Below are 21881 nucleotides of genomic sequence, written 5' to 3'. Positions count from 1 at the left end.
ACAACTGATATATAGATATATAGAATTTGGAATAATTTCATTAGAGTGAATTTGGGGTCTAGAATGGACTTCATAATAAAAAGCAGTGTTGGTTAGTTAAAATTCAAAAATGAATAGAGTTTCAAGAAATTGAGTCAAGATAATTATTGAGCTAGATCTAAAGAAGCTAAAAAGTATTATGAGCCATATTTTTATTTGACAATATTTAACGCCATATAAACCTTACATTGATTAAAATGTTGGGATATCATGTCAAGATATAGTAAATATTCTTGAAATACTAAATATAAAGTATTTTCTATTCTCACTACTTTGAACCCCAAAAGAAATTAAGTCTCAAGGAATCATTATTATCCACCCTATGTAAGTTTAATTCTTGCAAGTGAGATGTTTAAGCCCTATTGAATATATTGCTATAATAACTTCTGGTTAAACTATTTTGAATTCTATAAAATAATTAGGTGTACTTTTGTAAGAAATTCAATTCATAATAATTTTGTTTCCATATACTTGAATACATTAGAGCAAAATAATTGTTCACCAAATTACTAAAGCTAAAAATCCTCTTAGTAAAACAAATTAATATTATAGATAACTACTGTCAACTTTATAACCATATCAAATAAATACCTTTTACAAATAAAATTATTACTTTAAAACAACTTAGAAAAAATTAACTTATAATCAAAATTTTAAAAAATGTGAACACATTAAATAAGCACTTCCGTATAACTACAATGAAATTATTACTTGGAAGAGCAATGGATCTAGTGATCTTCCATTATCTTCTGGATCATTCATGTACTACGTTAAGATCCATAAGTAACAACCAAAGAGAAAATGACAATTGGTAGATGCCTGGTTTTTTCCAGGTGAAATTATAGCCTCGTAAAATCCTCACAAATTTCATTAAAACCCTAAATTCTGTTCACAAATGACTATAACATAGTTCCGCTAACAATAGGACACCTAAAATATAACGTTTGGTAAAAATAAAAGAACGGTAAAACGGTTGAAAATCGCTTCATACTCGTCCACAAAAACTGGTGGCCTAACAAAGCACCAAAATTCTGTGGACTTGAAATACTTGGAATCTCCTATGAAAAATGTTGCAACAGATATTTGTAGTCTTGAAACACTTGGAAAGTATTGATTCGCGAATACTTGGTCACCGTGAGCTCAACATACTTCTTGGAGCACTCATTCATATTCATGTACGGAGGCGAATACTTAGTCACGAGTTGTCCGAATATTAATCCAAGAGAAAAGGTTTTTTTAGCCATTCCTGAATTATATTTGGAAGTATGGTATTGAGAAAAAGATAAATGGAGGATGGAAAATTTATTATGGAGTTAGAAAACAATGATAAATCAACCAATATTTGGATATGAAGAAAATTAAAAAAAAAATTGGTCATCTTGGGCTGAGGAACCTTGGCCCCTCTTGGGCTTGGCCCCTCCTGGACGTGGCCCCTCGTGGGCTGAGGAACCTTGGTCCCTCTTGGGCCGAGGGAAATAAAATAGTATATATGTATTGTTTTCCAATTTTTTTCTTGTCCTGTCTCATGGGCTTCAAATCCGAGGTTTTGTATGTGCATTAAGGTGAGCGAAAATCCTGAAGGAAATCGTAGAGACGGTGGAGGAGAGTCGATCCGATCTCCATTACTAAATTAATTGTTGCAGCAGGAGTGTGGTGCAGTGTAAGAGGTGAACTGCTTGTGGTGGCGTTTTTTTCTTTGCAGGTCGATCTTTTCGATTTTTTATTGCAGATCAATCTGTGGCTCTTTAGTGGATCTGTAGATGATCAGAGGGTGATCAGGTGTTGGTGGGTCTACCCATCATGAAGGAGCAGCAGATCCATGAGTCTGCAGATCTGTGGATACAACACCTCCGATCAAAGGGCATTGAGGTCGAGGATCTGGTTTGGGAGCAGAAGATCTGTGAATCTGCGGATCTGTGGATACAACACCTGCGAATATGTGAGTCAGGAGCTTTTTGTATCCTGTGGAGGGTAGAACAAGGCATGGTGTGGTGCCCATCGTGTGTTTGTGGCGACCTTTGCAAAGGTGCAGAATGTGTGGAGGAGATCCGAACTCTGTTATTTTGTTGCACCTTTGAGATCTATCAAGCTCCTCAAAGCTCGGTTGTTGTTGGAACTGTGATTGTGAAGCGAGTTGTTATGTGAGGTGCTGGTGTGGAGGTTGAACCTCAAGCCAAGCGAAGGAGCCCGTGGCCAAGAAGCTCGTCATGGCAGTGAATCCCTTTGTCACCGGTGTGAGGAGGAGGGTGCGTTCACCCTGTTGGAGCATAAAGAGTGATTGCGAAGTTGCTTGAATATAAAGCTTCTCGTGTTCATCTCATTCATATTAACTGGGAGCTTACAAGACTCATTGGTCCTCTCACAGTGTGACTAGGGAACACCTAATATGTGCTTCCGTCAATGCGATGGATCGCAATCCAAAGGCAATTGATGAACAACAATTTCTCGGTATATAGAATTCTTTCTATGTATCACTTGTAGAAAATTCACCCTCATGAACCACCCAAGCCCTGTTTATATAGGCTTTCCCTATGTTCCTTATGTAGTTTGCTTAGGAAATAATAGCAAAAGCATATGCTATTAATTCCAACATACCAAAAACAACCAATGGTCCAACTACGTATTCCTTGAGAACACTAGTCCTCAACCATGTAAAAACTACTAACTAGAAATAGTTAAGCATCTGATAGTACACTGTCCCACATCTGATCTCAACCGAGTCTCTAACAGAACTGACATGCAACAATTATCCATGAGTGAATCCTGAGTTATCTAAAATAATAGTTGTCACATGCATGCAAGCATTAACAAACTATATTTTATTATTTCAACAACTTGTTAAAATAATCTAACTAGACTTGACTAGTTAGAACTAAGTCAACCGATTCTCTCATTATAGAACTGAACCTTATCTCCTTTAATCAAGGGAGAAAATAATTGCATGATCTCACAAAGACTTCAAGTTTAATTTTCCATAATTAATTAACTCATGGAGATTAATTAATTAATATTTTAAACTGTTGTTAAGACCAAAATTAATTTTACTTCTTATAGATAGATTAGGGATTGTTATAAATGGGAAGGGACCCAGAAATGCTATTTTTAGAACTTTCTATTTTTAGCAATTTCACCTCTCACCCAATGTGGCCAATGACCTCACTAGCCAAACTGCTATTTTTAGACATCTTATTTTTAGCAGGTCTATTTTTAGCACATTCTAAATTCAGCATTTGTTGCACATTTTTAACACTCCCTCTCAACAAGAAAGGCTTTCTCTCGAACCCGATCCTATAAATCTAGAATGTTCTGCATGCAACACATCTACCTGGTCCACTTGCTCCAACAACACTTGGAACAAAAACACTCCCAACTGACCACTATGTTGGGCTAGGAACATACTCTGATGCTGAAGCTCCACCTTTTGCTGACAAGTGCTCCCTCTCTGACATCTACGCTACTGCAACATCTCCATGCATCTCACACCATTGCACACCTCTCTGTGCCACCTAGCACTGTGCAAAACACTTGCGCCTCTCTCATTACTGCATCCTGCTAGCTATGCGTTGTCCTAAGATTCCCTGCACTGTCGCTCTCTCTGCCACTCCATCCGCATCTGTCTCTACCCAATCAGTCAGTTCCTGCTACTCCACATCGGGGGTCCTGTAGCAAGGTCTCATCCAAGAGGTTGGGTACCTCAAGGATCCTGCCCCTCCTCCTTGGGACGATCACTCTATATCGCCCCACCTCCTACCTAGAGGTATGGGTGCATTTGATCCCTCTGCTCACCTGGCTCGAAGTTTCCCCTATTGGAGGTCTTTGCATGAGTAGATGTCTCTACTCGATCTCCACTCAGCTTCCCCTGTTGTGGCTGCTCCACAACCTCCTGAAGCTGCTGCACCAATCGTGGCTCCTCCACAATCGTCTGAGACTTCTTCTGGCTCTGCATGTTGAGAGGTAATATAACCTCCCTCTCAACCACCGAGTCTCTAACCTTTGCCTTGCTCCTCAAGGCTTTGCATGCATCTTGTACCTCAAGTGCATACAGGTTCTTGACCCGTGAACCAATCTGCTTCACTTGTCTAGTGATGATGTGTCTAAGGAAAACCTTTCCCTTACTGAAGACTACATCATAGCCTCTGTCTTCGAGCATCATGATCGACACCAAGTTTCTCTTCAATCTTGGTACATACTTGACATCGGTCAAGGTAAGGCGAGATCCATGCTCCCTCTGAAAAATAACCATGCCTACACCTGAGACACTATACTTCTCATCATTACCCATCACTATGAGTATCTGGAGATCTTTCTCCTCCAAAGTACTGAACAAACTCTTGTTGTCAGTCATGTGGAAAGAATCTCCACTGTCAAGAAACCAACCACTTCCCACCATGGATGAAACCATGCATGCGAAGAGTGTGAAATCCAATCAAACTGTGAAGCAAGTGCCTCACCTTCAGATCCTTCCTAGGATCCCTTCTTAGATTTCCTCCATGGACAATTTGCAGCATAATGGCCCACCTCATGACAACGATAGCATCGCACTTTCGATTTGTCAAACTTCTTCCCTCCTTGTGAAGACTTGGAATGGGATTCCTTCCCTTTCCCTTTCTTAGCTTTAGAAGCTAAAGCCAAGTTCTCTTCATCATCATGTTTTGATGAAGAAGCTCCATCCCTGGTGCTCCGTCTGATCTCCTCCTGCATCTAATTTGACCATAGTCGTTCCCAATCTGGCAGTTTTTCCCTTCCATTCACTGAGTCTTGGTAGCTATGCCAGCTCTTAGGAAGGCCAAGGAGTGCTAGACTCACCATATCCTCATCAGCTGTAGTGACTCCTACGCTTGCAAGCTTATCTCTGCAGGTGGTGAACTTGTTCAAGAATGTATAAATAGAGTCACCCTTCTCACACTTGATCTTTCGATGCTTGTCCTTCATTGCCAGCTTCCTTTGATCACTGTTATTCTGATATAAATCTTTCAATGTTTTCCACATTGCAAACGGAGACTCCTTTCCATGGAGGCTTGAGACTATGTGATCTCAAACACCCTCCAAGAGAATTCTCCTAACTCTAGCCACACACTTACCCATTCCACCTGCTCAATCTTGTCAGTAAGCTTAGGAATTTCTTGATCAATGAAATCCTTAAGGCCATTATCTTCCAAAACTGCCTCCATGCAATCCTTCCAAGCTATATAGTTTGAGCTGCCATCAAGGGCATACTCAAGCCTCAAACCATTGAACACCATTGATGAAATAGATGTGATAAGAACTTGAGATTTATATCAAGAATAAGAAACTTCGAATTCCTCCTGCTAGTATGCTATTCTTGCTTGATCACCTGTGCTTCGATACCATGTAGAAAATTCACCATGTAGAACAAACTGATATATGCAATGTCCTAAAGCATAATACTTGTTCTACTTCTACAAAACATTAAGCGGAAGCATAATCGAATTCATGAGCAACATCAAGTAGAAACATGCATAACTGATCAAGAGAAATAATCACACATAACACAAGATATATCCAGGGGAAAGCACCAACATAAAACCCCAACCATGTATTATCAATCAAGTGGAAATCCTCTTCATAATACAAAAGAATTAGCTCTCAAGTTATTTAGTTCTCAATGAACCATGAAGATATGAAGATATGTCTCATGAACCACCCAAGCCCTGTTTATATAGGCTTTCCCTATGGTCCTTATGTAGTTTGCTAGGAAATAATAGCAAAAGCATATGCTATTAATTCCAACATACCAAAAACAACCAATGGTCCAACTATGTATTCCTTGAGAACACTAGTTCCTCAACCATGCAAAAACTACTTACTAGAAATAGTTAAGCATCTGATAGTACACTGTCCCACATCTGATCTCAACTGGGTCTCTGACAGAACTGACATGCAACAGTTATCCATGAGTGAATCCTTAGTTATCTAAAAGACTAGTTGTCACATGCATGCAAGCATTAACAAACTATATTTTATTATTTTAACAAGTTGTTAAAATAATATAACTGGCCTTGACTAATTAGAACTAAGTCAACTGATTCTCTCATTATAGAATTGAACCTTATCTCCTTTAATCAAGGTATAAATTCCTAAATCAAGGGAGAAAATAATTGCATGATCTCACAAAGACTTCAAGTTTAATTTTCCATAATTAATTAATTCATGGAGATTAATTAATTAATATTTTAAACTGCTGTTAAGACCAAAATTAATTTTACTTCCTACAGATAGATTAGGGACTGCTAAAAATAGGAAGGGACCCAGAAATGCTAATTTTAGAACTTTCTATTTTTACCAGTTTCACCTCTCACCCAATGTGGCCAATGACCTCACTGGCCAAATCGTTATTTTTAGACATGCTATTTTTAACAGGTATATTTTTAGCACATTCTAAATTTAGCATTTCTTGTTGCACATTTTTCAACATCACTACAAAGTCTGGATCATTTTATATTCACACTAGATGGATATCGAATTTTCCGACAGAAATATATGGTGAATAAGACTTACAGGGAGGCCCTCAAAAGAATTCTCCAATATTTGTGTACCTCGGGGCCGAGTCAAACATCGCATCTCAACTATTTGATTTTGGTATAATGACTTAACATGTTGTTGAATTCAAAGTGCTCATCATCTGGAGTCATCGTGAGTGTGCATAAGGAGCCTAGGCTGTTTATGCCATTCAAGCAGTGCACATAAGGAGGTCGAGCTTGGCATACTTCTCGAGGAGACTGCCTACTAGACTGCAGGAAACAAAATAGATAAGTTAACTTATTGAAAAGGGTGCAATTGATGGAAACATCATTAAAGTCGGTATCAACTATTTGAATCATCAAGTCTCATGGTGTGTGTAGCTAGTGTGTTGAGGAGTAGCTTGTGGACCTGTTAAGAAGTTGCATTGATGAGGAGCAATGTGCCACATCCAAGCCCATAAGATAAGCTGCAATATTAGCCATTTTTTGTTTTTGTTTTATGAGAGGTAAAAAAACACTATCAACAATCATTCCACATGGGTGAAGATGAAACCAGTTTTTTCACAACAATGTCGCATACTAGTTTATGTGTTCTTGAATTTTGAGTTTTGTAAGTGAAACATGTTGAGCATCAACTCAACATGTATATGCAATTGGTTAGAATTTATAACTCTAGCAATTGTTAATTGAAGTTGGAAAGATTCAAGGTGAAAGAACTAAGTATGATTCTAGAAGAAGTTGGTTGATGTAACAATAAATGGACAAACAAGGTAAAAGATTATGTGTTGAAATAATACTGACTCATGGCGTATTAAGTGTCACATACATTTATTAGTAAGAAAATCTAAGATGTTTATAGTGGTCTTTGTAATGTATGTACCTAGTAACTCCAAGATTTGGAGTGTGTAATGTAAGTCTAACGAGGCATGTGTACCCTCATACAATTCATGGTAATTTAAAAACCACTTTGTATTTGTAGTGTCAGTTTGTGGTAAGCAAGAAACCATGTGTAAGAGTGCATTGGGACAAATTTTTCTATTGGCATGGTTTAGGGTTAGCCGAGAAAACCCTTGGCCTCGTTGAGTCAGGTCTTTGGTGAGCCCTAGTGGCTACAGAGCCTTGGTGGCTACAGTTCCCCAGTGGAAACATAGGAGCCTCAGTGCTCACAGTTTCAGAGTCTAGGTGGTCAGGAGTGACGTACCTTACTCATAGGAGAAATTTATTTTTTCACAGGTCTTAGCGTATCTCCAACTGAGCATAAGGCATGGTTGAGAGTGATCAAATAAAACCCAGAGCATAGTTACGAGTAATCCGATAAAACCTATGATGATATTGGAGGGGGGTTTACAGGTATAGGTACATGTATGCAATTATAATGGTTGAGAGAACCATGTATCCTAGTTGCAGCGGTTAGAACCCATGCATTTTGGTGGATGGTTGCTCCTTTATATGGACATCAACATATTCTTTTGTTATGTTTGACCACAACTAGACTTTGCAGATTGATATCGAAACAAGTACTCATTAAGGGGGTGTGCTGAAATATATAATTTCTTCGAAACAAGTACTCATTAAGGGGGTGTGCTGAAATATATAATTTCTACTTGTCTCAGTTGTGATTCTTTCTATCTAGAGGAGTCTGTTCCAACTATGTTCCTAGATTTGTGTGTGGTTGAAATATTCTCTCAACCAACAGATTGTGTGTCCAAGATAGTTTTCCTATCTTGAGACAATACTCTTGTATATATGTAATATCATATGTGATTAATGGAATACATAGATTTCCCTTATGGAAATTTAACACTTGAAGTTTTTAGTAATCTCCTGCCAGACCATATTTATTTTAGTGAATGCTAATCACCAACATCATCATTAATAATGTTATATTAAATTTTTTTATATACAATTAATTTTTTGAATTATTATGTTTAACATATAATTTTATAGAATACTATTTTTATAATCTAGAAATTAGTTATCTCCTCTACATGATTATACGATGCTAGATCTATTTTAACTCCAAATTTATCAAAACTTTAGAGAGATCAAATCTCTTGAAGTACAAACTTTTTTTTGAGTTTGAGTGACCACATAGCATGCCCGAAATGTTAACTCGACACACGGCATAACTATGGTGGGGACCAAAAAAAATGGAGTTGTCTATAATGTGACTTTTTGGAGATTCTGGTGACGGAATCCGGCGGAAGAAATTGAGGTTAAATCTTGATTTGTTGCAGTTAAAATGGTTTTTTAACTGCATATTTGGATTCAGTGCCCTGAAAAACCCCTGGGACGCTTTGATTATGCAGAAATTAGCTATCAAACTTGTGATTCCAATAAATCGCTGTCAGATTTTGACCGAAAAAACCCACCCAAAAGGCTTCCAAAAAGTCTTATTATAGACAAATGCAAAAAAAACATAATGCGTCGTCGTCAGTTCATTGGAATTTGACCCGAAACTTCTTTGTTCGCCAAGTGTAGCAGCAGCACTAAAAGCTTAGGTATATCGCATGCCTAAAATGTTAAACACACGCGATAACTATGGTGGGGACAAAAAAAACATAATGCGTCGTCGTCACTGGTCAGTTCATTGTTGGATACACGCAGCGTTCCGATGGTTCATTGACGGAGGGCCACGCGCAGAGCAGAGCTTCTACTCCGCGTACGACCACTGGCGGCTTCTACTCCGCGTACGACCAATGGAACGAGTCTAACGACCTTCGATCCAAATTCAAATCTCCATAAACATTTTCCCGCCTTCACACCACTTCCTGCCTTGTTAACTCTTCAACCCTTTTCCCATTTATACAATCACAAATCTTACCTCTCTCTCCCCGTTCACACATCCCGCCAGATCGTGCCTTGGCAACTCTTAAACCCTTTCCATTCTATAAAATCTCAATCATCACCACATTTTCCTCACGGCCTCTGTATTTTCACGTCAGCGAGATCCACAGGCAATTCCTTCTCCGCAGGGTTTATGTTATCCAGATCATGGACTTCATTTTCTACCTGGATGGCCACTCACTCCAAGAAATAATGAGAAGCATAGTGGTACATTTAGAGTGGACCTATATTGTGCTGTGGTCGTTGGATCAGCCACCACAGTAAGTTTCTTTCTCTCTATTCTTGTGGCTTTGTGCCATGAATATCAGTCGACTAAGCTGCATTAAGGATATTACATTTTTGGTTTACATTTTCAGAGAATTAGCATGTAAAGACGGATGGTTTAACCCCGAAATGGAAACTGGTTCCTCGATGGCCCCGTCCCAGAGTGTAGGGCAGACCCTTTTCAATTTGTACAAGCTTTGTCGCTTTGCTCTGGACGCTGGGTAAGTTTAATCCACACTCACACAATGTAGGCTCTATGCGACCGAATTAAAAAAGTTACATATCAGATTTATCTCTGGTTTTATGATGTTTTGATAGCCCTCTAAAAAAGACGTATATATTTCAGAGATCGTGTTATATATATAAATGAAATTAAAGATCTCAAGTGTTAAATTAATAAGTAGACCAATTTAGTGCATTTAAAAATACATATATTTTAGTATATTTTTTTAACTATTTTTAAATAATCAAAAGCATCACTATATATATAATTCTATGGTCGAAATTGCCAATAATATATGGTACTAAGTTTTCTGTCTGCTGGAAAGAATATCAGCAGAATTTTAATGCATTGTAATGCATGGTCCAATTCAGAGTTCCAGGTTTGGCGTTGAGTCAACCGCCATATGTGTGGTTAACGGCAAATGAGCTCCTGCGCTTCAGCTCTAATGAAAGCCAGGAAGTGTTCTACATGGTAACATAGATTTCCATTTCAGCCCACATTCAATTTCTTATTTCTGGCGTAATATTTGACGTATATAAAATGCTTCCTATGGTGATGAATTTATTATTTCTCTCTCTAATTGGAATCGTCTATGCAGGCCGCTGGTATTCAGGTGAGTGTTTCAGACACGTGGCAAGATGCACTTAAATTAATTGTGGTTTCTTCGGTCGCCCCCTTCCCTTTCCCTGACATTTCATTATTTCTTAGACTGCAGTATTCATTCCCTGCGGAATCGGTGTAGTAGAGCTCGGAACAACAAAATTGGTGAGACATCATATTATACACACCCCAGCTATGGGCCCATCTACTACTCATCTGCATTCTTCTGATTCCATGCTGAATTCAATGGTTTCACTTGTAGGTTCAACCGGATGAGCAAAATAAATTGCGATTTTCAAGCCTTCTGGCTAATGTAATCGTGTCACCCAACATTTCTGTCCCCATGCCCATGCCTATTCCTGAGACGAGCATATTAACTCCATCTTGTTCTTCGCTGCTATCACGCTCCATTGACAGTCATGAGAGTTCATCCATTGTCTCTTATGTACAGTATCCCACTATGTTTAGAGGTGATCAAATCAGTATACTGCACGATACCCACCAATTTTCTATGTCCATCGCGGAATTCGCAAGTGGGTTGCGTCCTTACCTGCAACCGTTGCAATGGCCGTCTTCTTCTGGGCTTTTGACCGGTGGCTTTGATCTTGAGATTTCCTCAGCGCAGCTTAGCGTTCCAGGTGTACTGCTATTCCCGCAAACCAGTCAGGCCAGCGGTTTCCCTGTTGCCCCATCAACGGGGAACATGATGATGAGCGCATTTGACATATGGAGACTGCCAAGTAACACGCGGAGCCAGCCCGTGGTTGAGGGTCAGTACAGATTGAAGAGAAGCCTAGCAATCTTGAGGAATATTCATGCAGAAAGATTGGGGCAAATCTCAATGTCTGGGAGTGAAAGACCACCAGGGGGAACGGTTTCTAGCGGTCAGATTCATCATCTAATTTCTGAGCGTAGGAGGAGAGAGAAATTGAGAGAGAAGTTTGACGCATTGCGTACATTCATACCTCGTGGCGCAAGGGTACGTTCCATGAAATTTTTTTGTTTTGTTGTTGTAATGAAATATGGCCATCCGTTGACCTTTGGATTTAATTTCTATAGCTATTGAAAATATATGTAATACCCAGCAGTTCTTCCCTTAAATTTAAGTTGGAAGTAGGTACAAAAAAAATGAGTTGTGTTAATATATTTGCAGAAAGACAAGGCTAAAATGAGTTGTTGTTAATATATTTGCAGAAAGACAAGGCTTCCATATTGGGGTACACGAGAGAGTATTTAATTAGTCTCAAATCGCGGGTGGAAGAACTTGAAGAGAGGAATAAAGAGTTGGAATCAGAATTGAAGAAGCTCCCACGTGCTCAATCTAAGGAGGGTGCAGCCATCAGCACAGCCCTGCAACAATGTCAGGAGGGTACAGGCACCAGTACAAACCTGCAACAACAGGGCTCCACAGGTAGTGAGGGCAGAAAGAGCGTGGTGACAGTTGAAGTATCAAAGATTGGAGGCAGTGCTAGTACCGCTTCTTCTGATGAAATGGCAAATATAGCAGCTGTGGTCGACAACCCTAGAAATACGATCGATTCTATGGTCGCGATGCTGGAGAGTCTGAGAGAAATGAGGGTTCCTCTTGTTTCCATGGCCACGTCCACAGCACATCATGAACACGATGAATCACACTTGAGATATCGAATGACTGCAACCATCAAATTGCAAGATCATGTAAGAATATAAAATTCGATTGGCATTCTGATTCCACTAGAAAGATATAGTTTATTCCAAGGCTTCGCCATATTTATGTTGTTAATATCTGTGATTGGACCGGAAATTTGCAGGACACGGAGCAGGTGAGGGAAGGTTTGGTGAGTATGATGAGGGAAGCTAGTGAGCCGCCGCCGTAGAAAGGTCAGGTCTGGTCAATTGTTTGGATTCTGGACGTCCACATGCATCTAATTGCATCTCAAACAAATAATTATTAAAACTCCGCCTCGAACGCATTCACTTTGAATAATAAAATCATTGTAGTTTAACGGATTTAACGATTCTGTGGGGAAGTACATCCAAAAGAGTTTCTGATGTGTGTTTTATTGCGGCAGTTTAACCCGTTTTCAAATTTATCTGGAAAATAATGGAAATTTCCACTTTGTTGCCTGGAAAATTTGCCGCTATTGCCTTTTCTTTTTAAGTAATATTATGTTGCGTGTCTCTCAATTTTTTTTGTGAAATGCATGGCATTGTATAAGGTGCAACACAAAATAATATGAATACGTGGTTGTGGAGAATTTTTTTTTGAGAGAATGTCATGTGGTAGGAAAGACTTTTTATATCATAATGTGGTAAGAAAATTTTATATGATATTGTTGTAAGGAAAAATCTTTTTCCCGTTGTGATGGAAAACAATTTTTATACATGGTAAAGTTTAAAATTATATATTTTATAAATATAGGAAAAAAACAAATTTTATCCCTATAAAATGTGACGATTTTTTCTTTTCTAATTGAGATATATGTATAGAAAAAATTATTTTAATATATTAAAAATTAAATTTTATAATTACCACATCACAAGATAAACAATATTTATTCTCAGTCTAAGTTGATTTTAGATTACATATAAATATCCATATTAATAATATCATAATATCTATATTAATAATATCATTTTTATACCTGCCTAAAAAGGAATTTTAAGCATACATTGTGCACACTTTATAAATAAATTATATGTATATTATTCACCAAATCATACCATGCATAAATTGTGCACAAATAACTTGAATATTATTTACCAAATCATACAATTAGATAAGTATATAAAGTGTTTATGAGATCTAACAAATTATTTGAATATTATTCACAAATTACAATATAGAGAGTACATATTACAACAACATAATTGATCTTTGTTTGACTGGTCTTCATTAGAACTCACATCCATGCTGGGATCTCGCAAACACTGCTCTCCCAGCATTATTTCTCTACCCCTTGATTATTGGCAACATGAATCACTTGTGGCAATAGGAAATAAACTAGGTCGTTTTATCAAAGCCGTGGAAGCCACCAGAAGGGGTAAATATACTTCCTATGCTAGGATTTGTGTGGAGATGGACCTTTCAGGAGCTCTACCAGATGAAGTTATCTTGGAATTCTTCGATGAGGAATGGGTGCAAATGGTAGACTATGAGCATATTCCATTCAGATGCCGTAAATGTCATGAACATGGGCACTTGATCAGAGACTGCCCTCTCAGTAAAGAAGAAGAAAAAGGTAAACTAAAAGCAAAGAAGGACACTGAAAACTTTCTGAAAGTATCAAGCATAGGAAAAGGAAGTAAAAGAGAACCAAAGCAACAACAAAAAGAGGGACAAAAGGCCAGTCAAAATAAATTCCAAGCTCTGGATGAGATGGAAGACATGCTAAATGAAAACCAATCTAAGGAGAAAGACCCTAAGAAGAAGGAGAAAGGGGAAAAATACACTCCAGTACTAAACACTAATGATGAGGAAGAAACCATGATGAATGAAGCAGAGCTAGAAATAGACCAAGAAATGACCTATAGTGAAACAGATCTGGAAGATCATGAACTACAGGAAATTATAGATAAGGAAAACCTAGATCTGGAAGGATTTCTACAACAGGGAACCAAGGTGGGGATAGATTCATTACCTCAAGATGAATGCAATAGAATACAACAGTTGTTTTTGTGGAAAACTCAGGAAAAGGGGTTAGTTAAAGGAAAAAACAACGACGGTCAGGAACACAGAGGTGTGAAAACAATGAAATCAAATCCTGGCTTAGCAACCAGAAATGCAGGTAAGAAACAAGGAAGAAAGAAGCAGAAGGAGCTATTAATGGAGTGTGGGAAGCTGATGATAGATTCAGGTAAGATGAAAGACCTGACTAGTTACTCCTTCACAAATCTTTAATAATGAAGTTTACATCTTGGAATATAAGAGGTTTGGGTAGTAAAAGAAAGCAAAGAATGCTCAATTTTAGAATGAAACAAGATATGCCGGATATGATATTCATACAGGAAACGAAGAGTTCCATTCAGAAAATAAAAGCAATCCATTGCAAATGGCTTCACAGATTTGAGTTTTTAGAAGTTAAAGCAGATAACACAGCGGGGGGCATTCTCACTCTCTGGAACCCTCAAAAAGTTAGAGTATTAGATGCAGAGGCATCCAGAAACTACTTATCAGTAGTCATTCAACCAGCAGGGGTTTCTGAAACCTTCCTAGTCACAAATGTTTATGGTCCTCAAAGATTAGAGGATAAACTCAGATTGTTGGAATCCCTCACTGATCTCAGGAACAGACAAAATGGCATCCCCTGGATCTTGGGAGGGGATTTTAATATGATAAAATTTCTTTTAGAAAATAAAGGAGGAACCAGAGTGCTAAACAAAGACTCGTTAGCATTTCAAGCATTCACAGAGAACTTGAAATTGGTTGACTCAGACTCAGAAAATGGCCTTTTTACTTGGAACAACAAGAGAGGAGGGGAAGCCTAAGTAGCCTCCAAGTTAGATAGGTTCTTGGTATCAGAAGAGCTTATGCTTATAAATAATGAAATTACAACAAGAATTTTTCCCTTTGGTGGCTCAGATCACTAGCCGATTCAATTGGAAATCAAGGGTTTGGATTCTCCAAGGAACAGACCCTTTAGATTCGAAAACATTTGGATCTCCCACCCGGATTTCTTGAGTAATATCAAAGAATGGTGGAATGAGGACTTACAGATCCAAGGTTCTAAAATGTTTCTCCTTCATAAAAGACTAAAGCATATCAAGAGTAGACTCAAAGATTGGAATAAGAAGGATTTCAGAAACATTTTTGTGAATAAAAAATCTATGGAAAGCAAAATTCAGGAACTCAACCAGGAGCTGATCCAAGAAGGCTTTAACTATGACAAAAATGAACAGTCTGACAAACTGCACCATGAATGGGAAAACCTATGTAAACAAGAGGAAATATTCTGGAGACAAAAATCCAGAGTGCAATGGCTCAAAGAAGGAGAGTGCAATACGATCTTTTTTCATAGATCCACCATGGCCAATAGGGCATTCAACAGAATCTCGGAAATAAAAGATAAAAAGGGAGAGACTCAGAACACACATAAGGAAATTGAAAAGGTGCTTGTTCAGCATTTTCGAGACATTTCACAAGAAAACAGTCCAGATAGGGAGGATTCAATAAAGGAAATCACAAGATATATCCCTAAGCTGGTGTCTAGAGAGGACAATATCAACCTAAACAGACTAGTCACTGAAGAGGAGGTTAGCGAAGTCCTCAAAGAAATGCAGAATGGCAAAGCACCAGGCCCAGATGGTTTTAATGTGGATTTCTTCAAAGCTTGTTGGGATATAGTAAAACTGGATATTTTAAATGTTGTTGAGGATACCAGGGGTAGTAAAACTATCCTGAAAGCCCTCAATACCTCCTTCATCTCCCTAATTCCCAAACAGGACTCGGCTCAAACAGCAGATAAGTATAGACCTATAGCTTTATGCAATGTAGTTTACAAGATAATATCCAAAGTTGTGGCTAACAGACTCAAACCCCTCCTCCCTAAACTAGTGTCTGAGGAGCAATCTGGTTATGTGGAGGGCAGGCAAATTTTGGACAACATTATTCAAGCCCATGAGGTGGTCCACTTCCTCAAAAGCAGAAAGCAGGCTGGGATGATCATGCAACTGGATATTGCTAAAGCTTATGATAAGGTCAATTGGGGGTATATCAAAAAGATACTCATAGCCTTTGGGTTTGATCACAACTGGGTAAGATGGGTGATGGCTCTGGTAACAACTTCCAGCTTTTCAATCTTGGTTAATGGCTCTCCCTCAGATATCTTCATTCCTTCTAGAGGCCTGAGACAGGGAGACCCGCTCTCTCCCTTTCTCTTCATCCTCATGATGGAAGGACTTGGTAGGGCTATCAAGCAGGCTAAAAACATGGGCAAAATTAAGGGTCTTCAAGTAACGGAGAATGGACAGACACTTACTCACCAACAATTTGTAGATGACACCATGTTGCAAGGTATTCCCACAGTCAAAGAAGCTGCTGCCTACAAGCAAATCCTCAATGCGTTTGCAAGGGCTACAGGTATGGAAGTTAATCTCACAAAATAAAAAAATTTCTTCTTTAATACTAACATTGCTATTCAAAGAAATATCTCTAGGATCCTTGGCTTCCAAAGGGACTCCCTCCCCTCAAAATATTTGGGAGTACCTCTCACGGACAGACCAATGCTTAAAAGTATTTGGGAACCTGTGCTAAATAAGTTACAGGATAAAGTTAAAAAATGGACGTTCAGAGCCTTAAACTTGGCTGGCAGACTTGTTCTGACAAAGGCAGTTCTGCAATCCATCCCAGTATTCATGCTATCAGCCCTTCCAGCTCCCAAAGGAGTCTTAGAACAAATCAGAAATATTCAAAGAGATTTTCTGTGGGGTAAGGAGGAAACCAGGAAGAAATGGGCCCTGGTTTCCTGGGATAAAATCTGCAAACCCAAAAGCCATGGGGGTCTAGGCTTAGATGATCAGGAGATTCTTAGTAAAGTGCTAGGAGCCAAGCTTTGGTGGCGATGGGTGCAAGAGCCAAGAGCCCATTGGGCAAGGATCTGGAAAGAAAAATATGCCAGCTCTTGGCACACAAATGATCTCATTAGAATGTCGGGAGATATAAGGGGCTCTCACATCTGGAACAGGGCTTGGGAGAATAGAAACATAGTGCAACAACACAGTTTCTGGGAAATCAGAGATGGTGAACAAGCACTCTTCTGGGAGGACAAATGTCAATAAGAACTGTAGAAATTTTGACACTTATTCAACAGAGATTATCCCGATTATACACTATTGCGGAAAACATGCATAATACATAACCTCCTCTACGTTGATCATGGATTTACAGAAGTAGAAACAATAACATGCGCACATAGAAGCATCAATCACACATATCAACACAGTATTTTCTCGAGGAAAGCATATCGCTAAAAACCCCAACTATTTGTATATTATATTGATTGAGAACATGTAACAATACATAGTACAATAATCCTCACAAGTATCCAGCACTATCTCCACTTGTTACACACAATACAGCTCAGATCTGATCTCCAAATCTCCTCCGCTATTTGCCTGCCTCCACTGCACAATACCTGCTGAGAATGAATGAGAATGGTTTACCAAACTCATATTTAACCTCCAAAGAATCACTCACATTGGGAAAGACGTGAGAAGAGGCTATAATACTTGGTATTGTCCAATTCATTGGCATACTCAATCCCTTTGATTATGCAAATCCTCATGCACAACTATAGTCACAACTGATAGCAATCTGATCCTCTAACACCTGTCCCTGTTGAACTGAACATGCACTGACATGCAACTGAGTTAACTGATGTATTCTATAGTTGCATTATGATTTAATAATTAGTTTAAAAACTCATCATTAGTCTATTTGTAGTTATACTAATTGCAACTAGTTTAACCAAGTCAAACTGAACACAACTCCATCAACTCTACAATCAACTCCACCAAACTCAAATAATTGAGTTCTAACTGAAGTCATGCATGCAACAACTCAACTAACCCACAAAGAAAGCGTACTTCCTTCTGACAGCTGCATATGCCACATCTGTAGCGCAAACTGAAGTGCTCAAAGAGAATAAGATAAAGTTTATAGTCCAAATATTATTATGAGACAATAATATTTGACTTTTCTATTTTTGACACCTAGTTTAAAAATAGAATTTGATCACTCCTGCTGTGATCACTCCTGCTGTGATCACTTCTGATGTGATCACTCCTACTGTGATCACTCCTGCTGTGGTCACTCCTGCTGTGATCATCCCTTCTGGGGTCACTCCTGCTGTGATCATCCCTGCTGGGATCCAAAAATAGAACTTACGCCATAATTTGCCTGCGGGCCCACTTAGTGAAGGAGACTCCTTTCCACTAAGCTCCATCGTCTTGTTGCATTCTCAACAAGCATATCTTGTTGCACACTTTTCAACACTCCCTCTCAACAAGAAAGGCTTCCTCTCAAACCCGATGTAACTCTGGAATGTTCTCCATGCACCACATCTGGCCAGTCCACTTGCTCTGTCATCAAAGTCTCTGACTGTTATTGCCTCTGTCGACTGAAAACTCTGCATCTCTGTGCTTTTCAGTATTTGACTGCTCTAGCCTCTGTCGCTTTGATCTCTGACTGCATCTGTGATGCTGCTACTTTTATCTCCCAGCATTGCATCCGCACTGCACCTCCCAACTGACCTCCCTGTTGGGCTAGAAACACCCTCTGATGCTGAAGCTCTACCTGCTGCTAACAAGTGCCCCCTCTATGACATCTATGCTACTGCAACATCTCCATGGATCTCGCACCATTGCACACCTCTCTGTTCCACCTAGCACTTTGCAAAACACTTTTGCCTCTCGCATTGCTGCAGCCTGCTAGCTATGCGCTGTCCTGGGATTCCTTGCACTGTCGCTCTCTCTGCCGCTCCATCCTTATCTGTCTCTACCCAATCAGTCAGTTCCTGCTACTCCACATCAGGGCTCTCGTAGCAAGGTCTCAACCAAGAGGTTGGATACCTCAAGGATCCTGCCCCTCCTCCTTGGGACAATCAATCCACATCACCCCATCTCCTACCTGGAGGTATGGCTGCATGCGATCCCTCAGCCCACCTGGCTCGAAGTTTCCCCCTACTGGAGGTCTCTGCATGAGTAGATGTCTCTACTCGATCTCCTCTCAGCTTCCCTTGTTGTGGCTGCTCCACAACCTCTTGAAGCTGATGTACCAATCGTGGCTCCTCCATAATCATCTGAGACTTCTTCTGGCTCTGCATGTTGAGAGGTAATATACGCTCCCTCTCAACCACCAAGTCTCCATCAGTTGCCTCGCTGCTCAAGGCTTTTCATGCATCTTGAACCTCAAGAGCATACAGGTTCCTGACCCGTGAACCACTCTGATTCACCTGTCTAGTGATGATGTGTCTAAGGAAAACCTTTCCCTTACTGAAGACTACATCATAGCCTCTGTCTTCCAGAATCGCGATCGACACTAAGTTTCTCTTCAGTCTTGGTACATACTTGACATCGGTCAAGGTAAGGCGAGCTCCATGCTCCCTCTGAAAAATAATTGTGCCTACACCTGAGACACTATACTTCTCATCATTACCCATCCCTATGAGTATCTGGAGATCTTTCTCCTCCAAAGTACTGAACAAAATTTTGTCATCGGTCATGTGGAAAGAAGCTCCACTGTCAAGAAACCAACCACTTCCCATCATGGATGAAACCATGCATGCGAAGAGTGTGAAATCCAACTCAAACTATGAAGCAAGTGCCTCACCTTCAGATCCTTCCCTGGATCCCTTCTTGGACTTCTTCTTTGGGAAATTAGTAGCATAATGACCCAACTCATGACAACGAAAGCATCTCACCTTCGCCTTGTCAACCTTCTTCCCATCATTGGAAGAACTGGATTCGGAAAGAGAAACCTTCCCCTTCCCCTTCTTCGCCTTTCTCGCTAAGGCACAGTTCTCCTCATCCTGCATGGATGAAGAACCATCTCTGGTGCTCCGTCTTATCTCCTCTTGCACAAGATCTGACCAAAGTCTCTCCCATCCTGGCAATTTCTCATGACCATTGACAGGGTCCTGATAGGAATGCCAACTCTTCGGAAGACCAAGGAGAGCCAAGCTCACCAAGTCCTCATCATCGATAGTAACCCCCACACTTCCCAGCTCATCTCGACACTAAGTGAACTTCGTGAGATACTTGGGCATACTGTCTCCATTCTCACACTTAGATGTTTCTGAGTTTATCCTTGAGCGCCATTCCACCGGCTCAAAAACTCAAACACTTTCGATCTAGAATTCGTGAGAACAAAGTATTTCTTGTACAGAGATCGACTGTATGAGTATTCAACGGATATCTCACCTTCCAAAAGAAGGATGAATCCAGAGGCTGCCTGGCCTAATTACAAACTCTGCCTGAAGAAATAAAATGTAAACACTTTCTGAATAATAGATCTGATGATCAATCCTCGCTTTGATATCTTGTAGAACTTGTTCTACAAATCAACCTACTCTGATACCATGTATAAATTTTGAATAATATGACACTTATTCAACAGAGATTATCCCGATTATACGCTATTGCGGAAAACATGCATAATACCTAACCTCCTCTACGTTGATCATGAATTTACAGAAGCAGAAACAATAACATGCGCACATAGAAGCATCAATCACACATATCAACACAATATTTTCTCGGGGAAAGCATCTCACTAAAAACCCCAACTATTTGTATATTATATTCATTGAGAACATGTAACAATACATAGTACAATACTCCTCACAAGTATCCAACACTATCTCCACCTGTTACACACAATACAACTCAGATCTGATCTCCAAATCTCCTCCGCTGCTTGCCTGCCTCCACTGCACAATACCTGCTGAGAATGAATGAGAATGGTTTACCAAACTCGTATTTAACCTCCAAAGAATCACTCACACTGGGGAAGACATGAGTAGAGGCTATAATACTTGGTATTGGCCAATTCATTAGCATACTCAATCCCTTTGATTGTGCAAATCCTCATGCACAACTATAGTCACACCTGATAGCAATCTGATCCTCTAACACCTGTCCCTATTGAACTGAACATGCACTGACATGCAACTGAGTTAACTGATATATTCTATAGTTGCATTATGAGTTAATAATTAGTTTAACAACTCATCATTAGTCTATTTTCAGTTAGACTAATTACAACTAGTTTAACCAAGTCAAACTGAACACAACTCCATCAACTCTACAATCAACTCCACCAAACTCAATTGATTGAGTTCTAACTCAAGTCATGCACGCAACAACTCAACTGACCCACAAAGAAAGTGTACTTCCTTCTGACAGCTGCATGTGCCACATCTGTAGCTCAAACTGAAGTGCTCCAAGAGAATAAGATAAAGTTTATATTCCAAATATTATTATGAGACAATAATATTTGACTTTTCTATTTTTGACAGCCAGTCTAAAAATAGACTTTGATCACTCCTGCTGTGATCACTCCTGCTGTGATCAATCCTACTGTGATCACTCCTGCTATGGTCACTCCTGCTATGATTATCCCTGCTGGGGTCACTCCTACTGTGATCATCCCTGCTGGGATCCAAAAATAGAACTTGCGCCATAATTTGCCGGCGGGCCCACTTAGTGAAGGTGACTCCTTTCCACTAAGCTCCATCATCTTGTTGCATTCTCAACAAGCATTTCTTGTTGCACACTTTTCAAAAAGAACCAGTGATGTTAAAGGAGGACTTTATAAGTCTCAAACAGGAAACAGATTCCCAAGGGTTAAACAAAGTCAAAGATTTCTGGAACATCCCTCAGGGTCAGGACAAGTGGAGAAGTTGGACTAACATTGATTGTAGAAATAACAGCCTTATAACAACAAAAGC

At 39.4% G+C, this 21881-nt stretch overlaps 1 protein-coding gene across 1 annotated transcript; it reads left to right on the top strand.

The window, feature by feature from the left end:
- The first annotated feature begins 9520 nt into the window (after positions 1 to 9520).
- On the top strand, positions 9521 to 12684 carry LOC149185725 (putative transcription factor bHLH041). The gene is made up of 8 exons (XM_089412478.1): positions 9521 to 9628; positions 9725 to 9853; positions 10227 to 10326; positions 10454 to 10468; positions 10564 to 10620; positions 10718 to 11434; positions 11650 to 12132; positions 12246 to 12684. The coding sequence occupies exons 1-8, from the start codon at positions 9561 to 9563 to the stop codon at positions 12309 to 12311; spliced, it is 1635 nt and encodes a 544-aa protein (XP_089268604.1). The 5' UTR covers positions 9521 to 9560; the 3' UTR covers positions 12312 to 12684.
- The last annotated feature ends 9197 nt before the right edge of the window (positions 12685 to 21881 follow it).

The sequence above is a fragment of the Pinus tabuliformis genome, chromosome 3_1 (assembly GCF_031772625.1).
Source record: "Pinus tabuliformis cultivar Carrire ecotype Pingquan chromosome 3_1, CPIR1, whole genome shotgun sequence".
Taxonomy (NCBI): domain Eukaryota; kingdom Viridiplantae; phylum Streptophyta; class Pinopsida; order Pinales; family Pinaceae; genus Pinus; species Pinus tabuliformis.
Note: the sequence above shows the minus strand (reverse complement) of the source record. Positions and strands in the feature narration are given on the sequence as shown.

Bases quoted from the DNA above. Each gene is read 5' to 3' on its own strand.
- LOC149185725 (XM_089412478.1), top strand. From the start codon at position 9,561: ATGAGAAGCATAGTGGTACATTTAGAGTGGACCTATATTGTGCTGTGG. The intron at 9,854-10,226 runs GTAAGTTTAATC...GGTCCAATTCAG, and splicing joins CGCTTTGCTCTGGACGCTGG to AGTTCCAGGTTTGGCGTTGA. The intron at 12,133-12,245 runs GTAAGAATATAA...GGAAATTTGCAG, and splicing joins CCATCAAATTGCAAGATCAT to GACACGGAGCAGGTGAGGGA.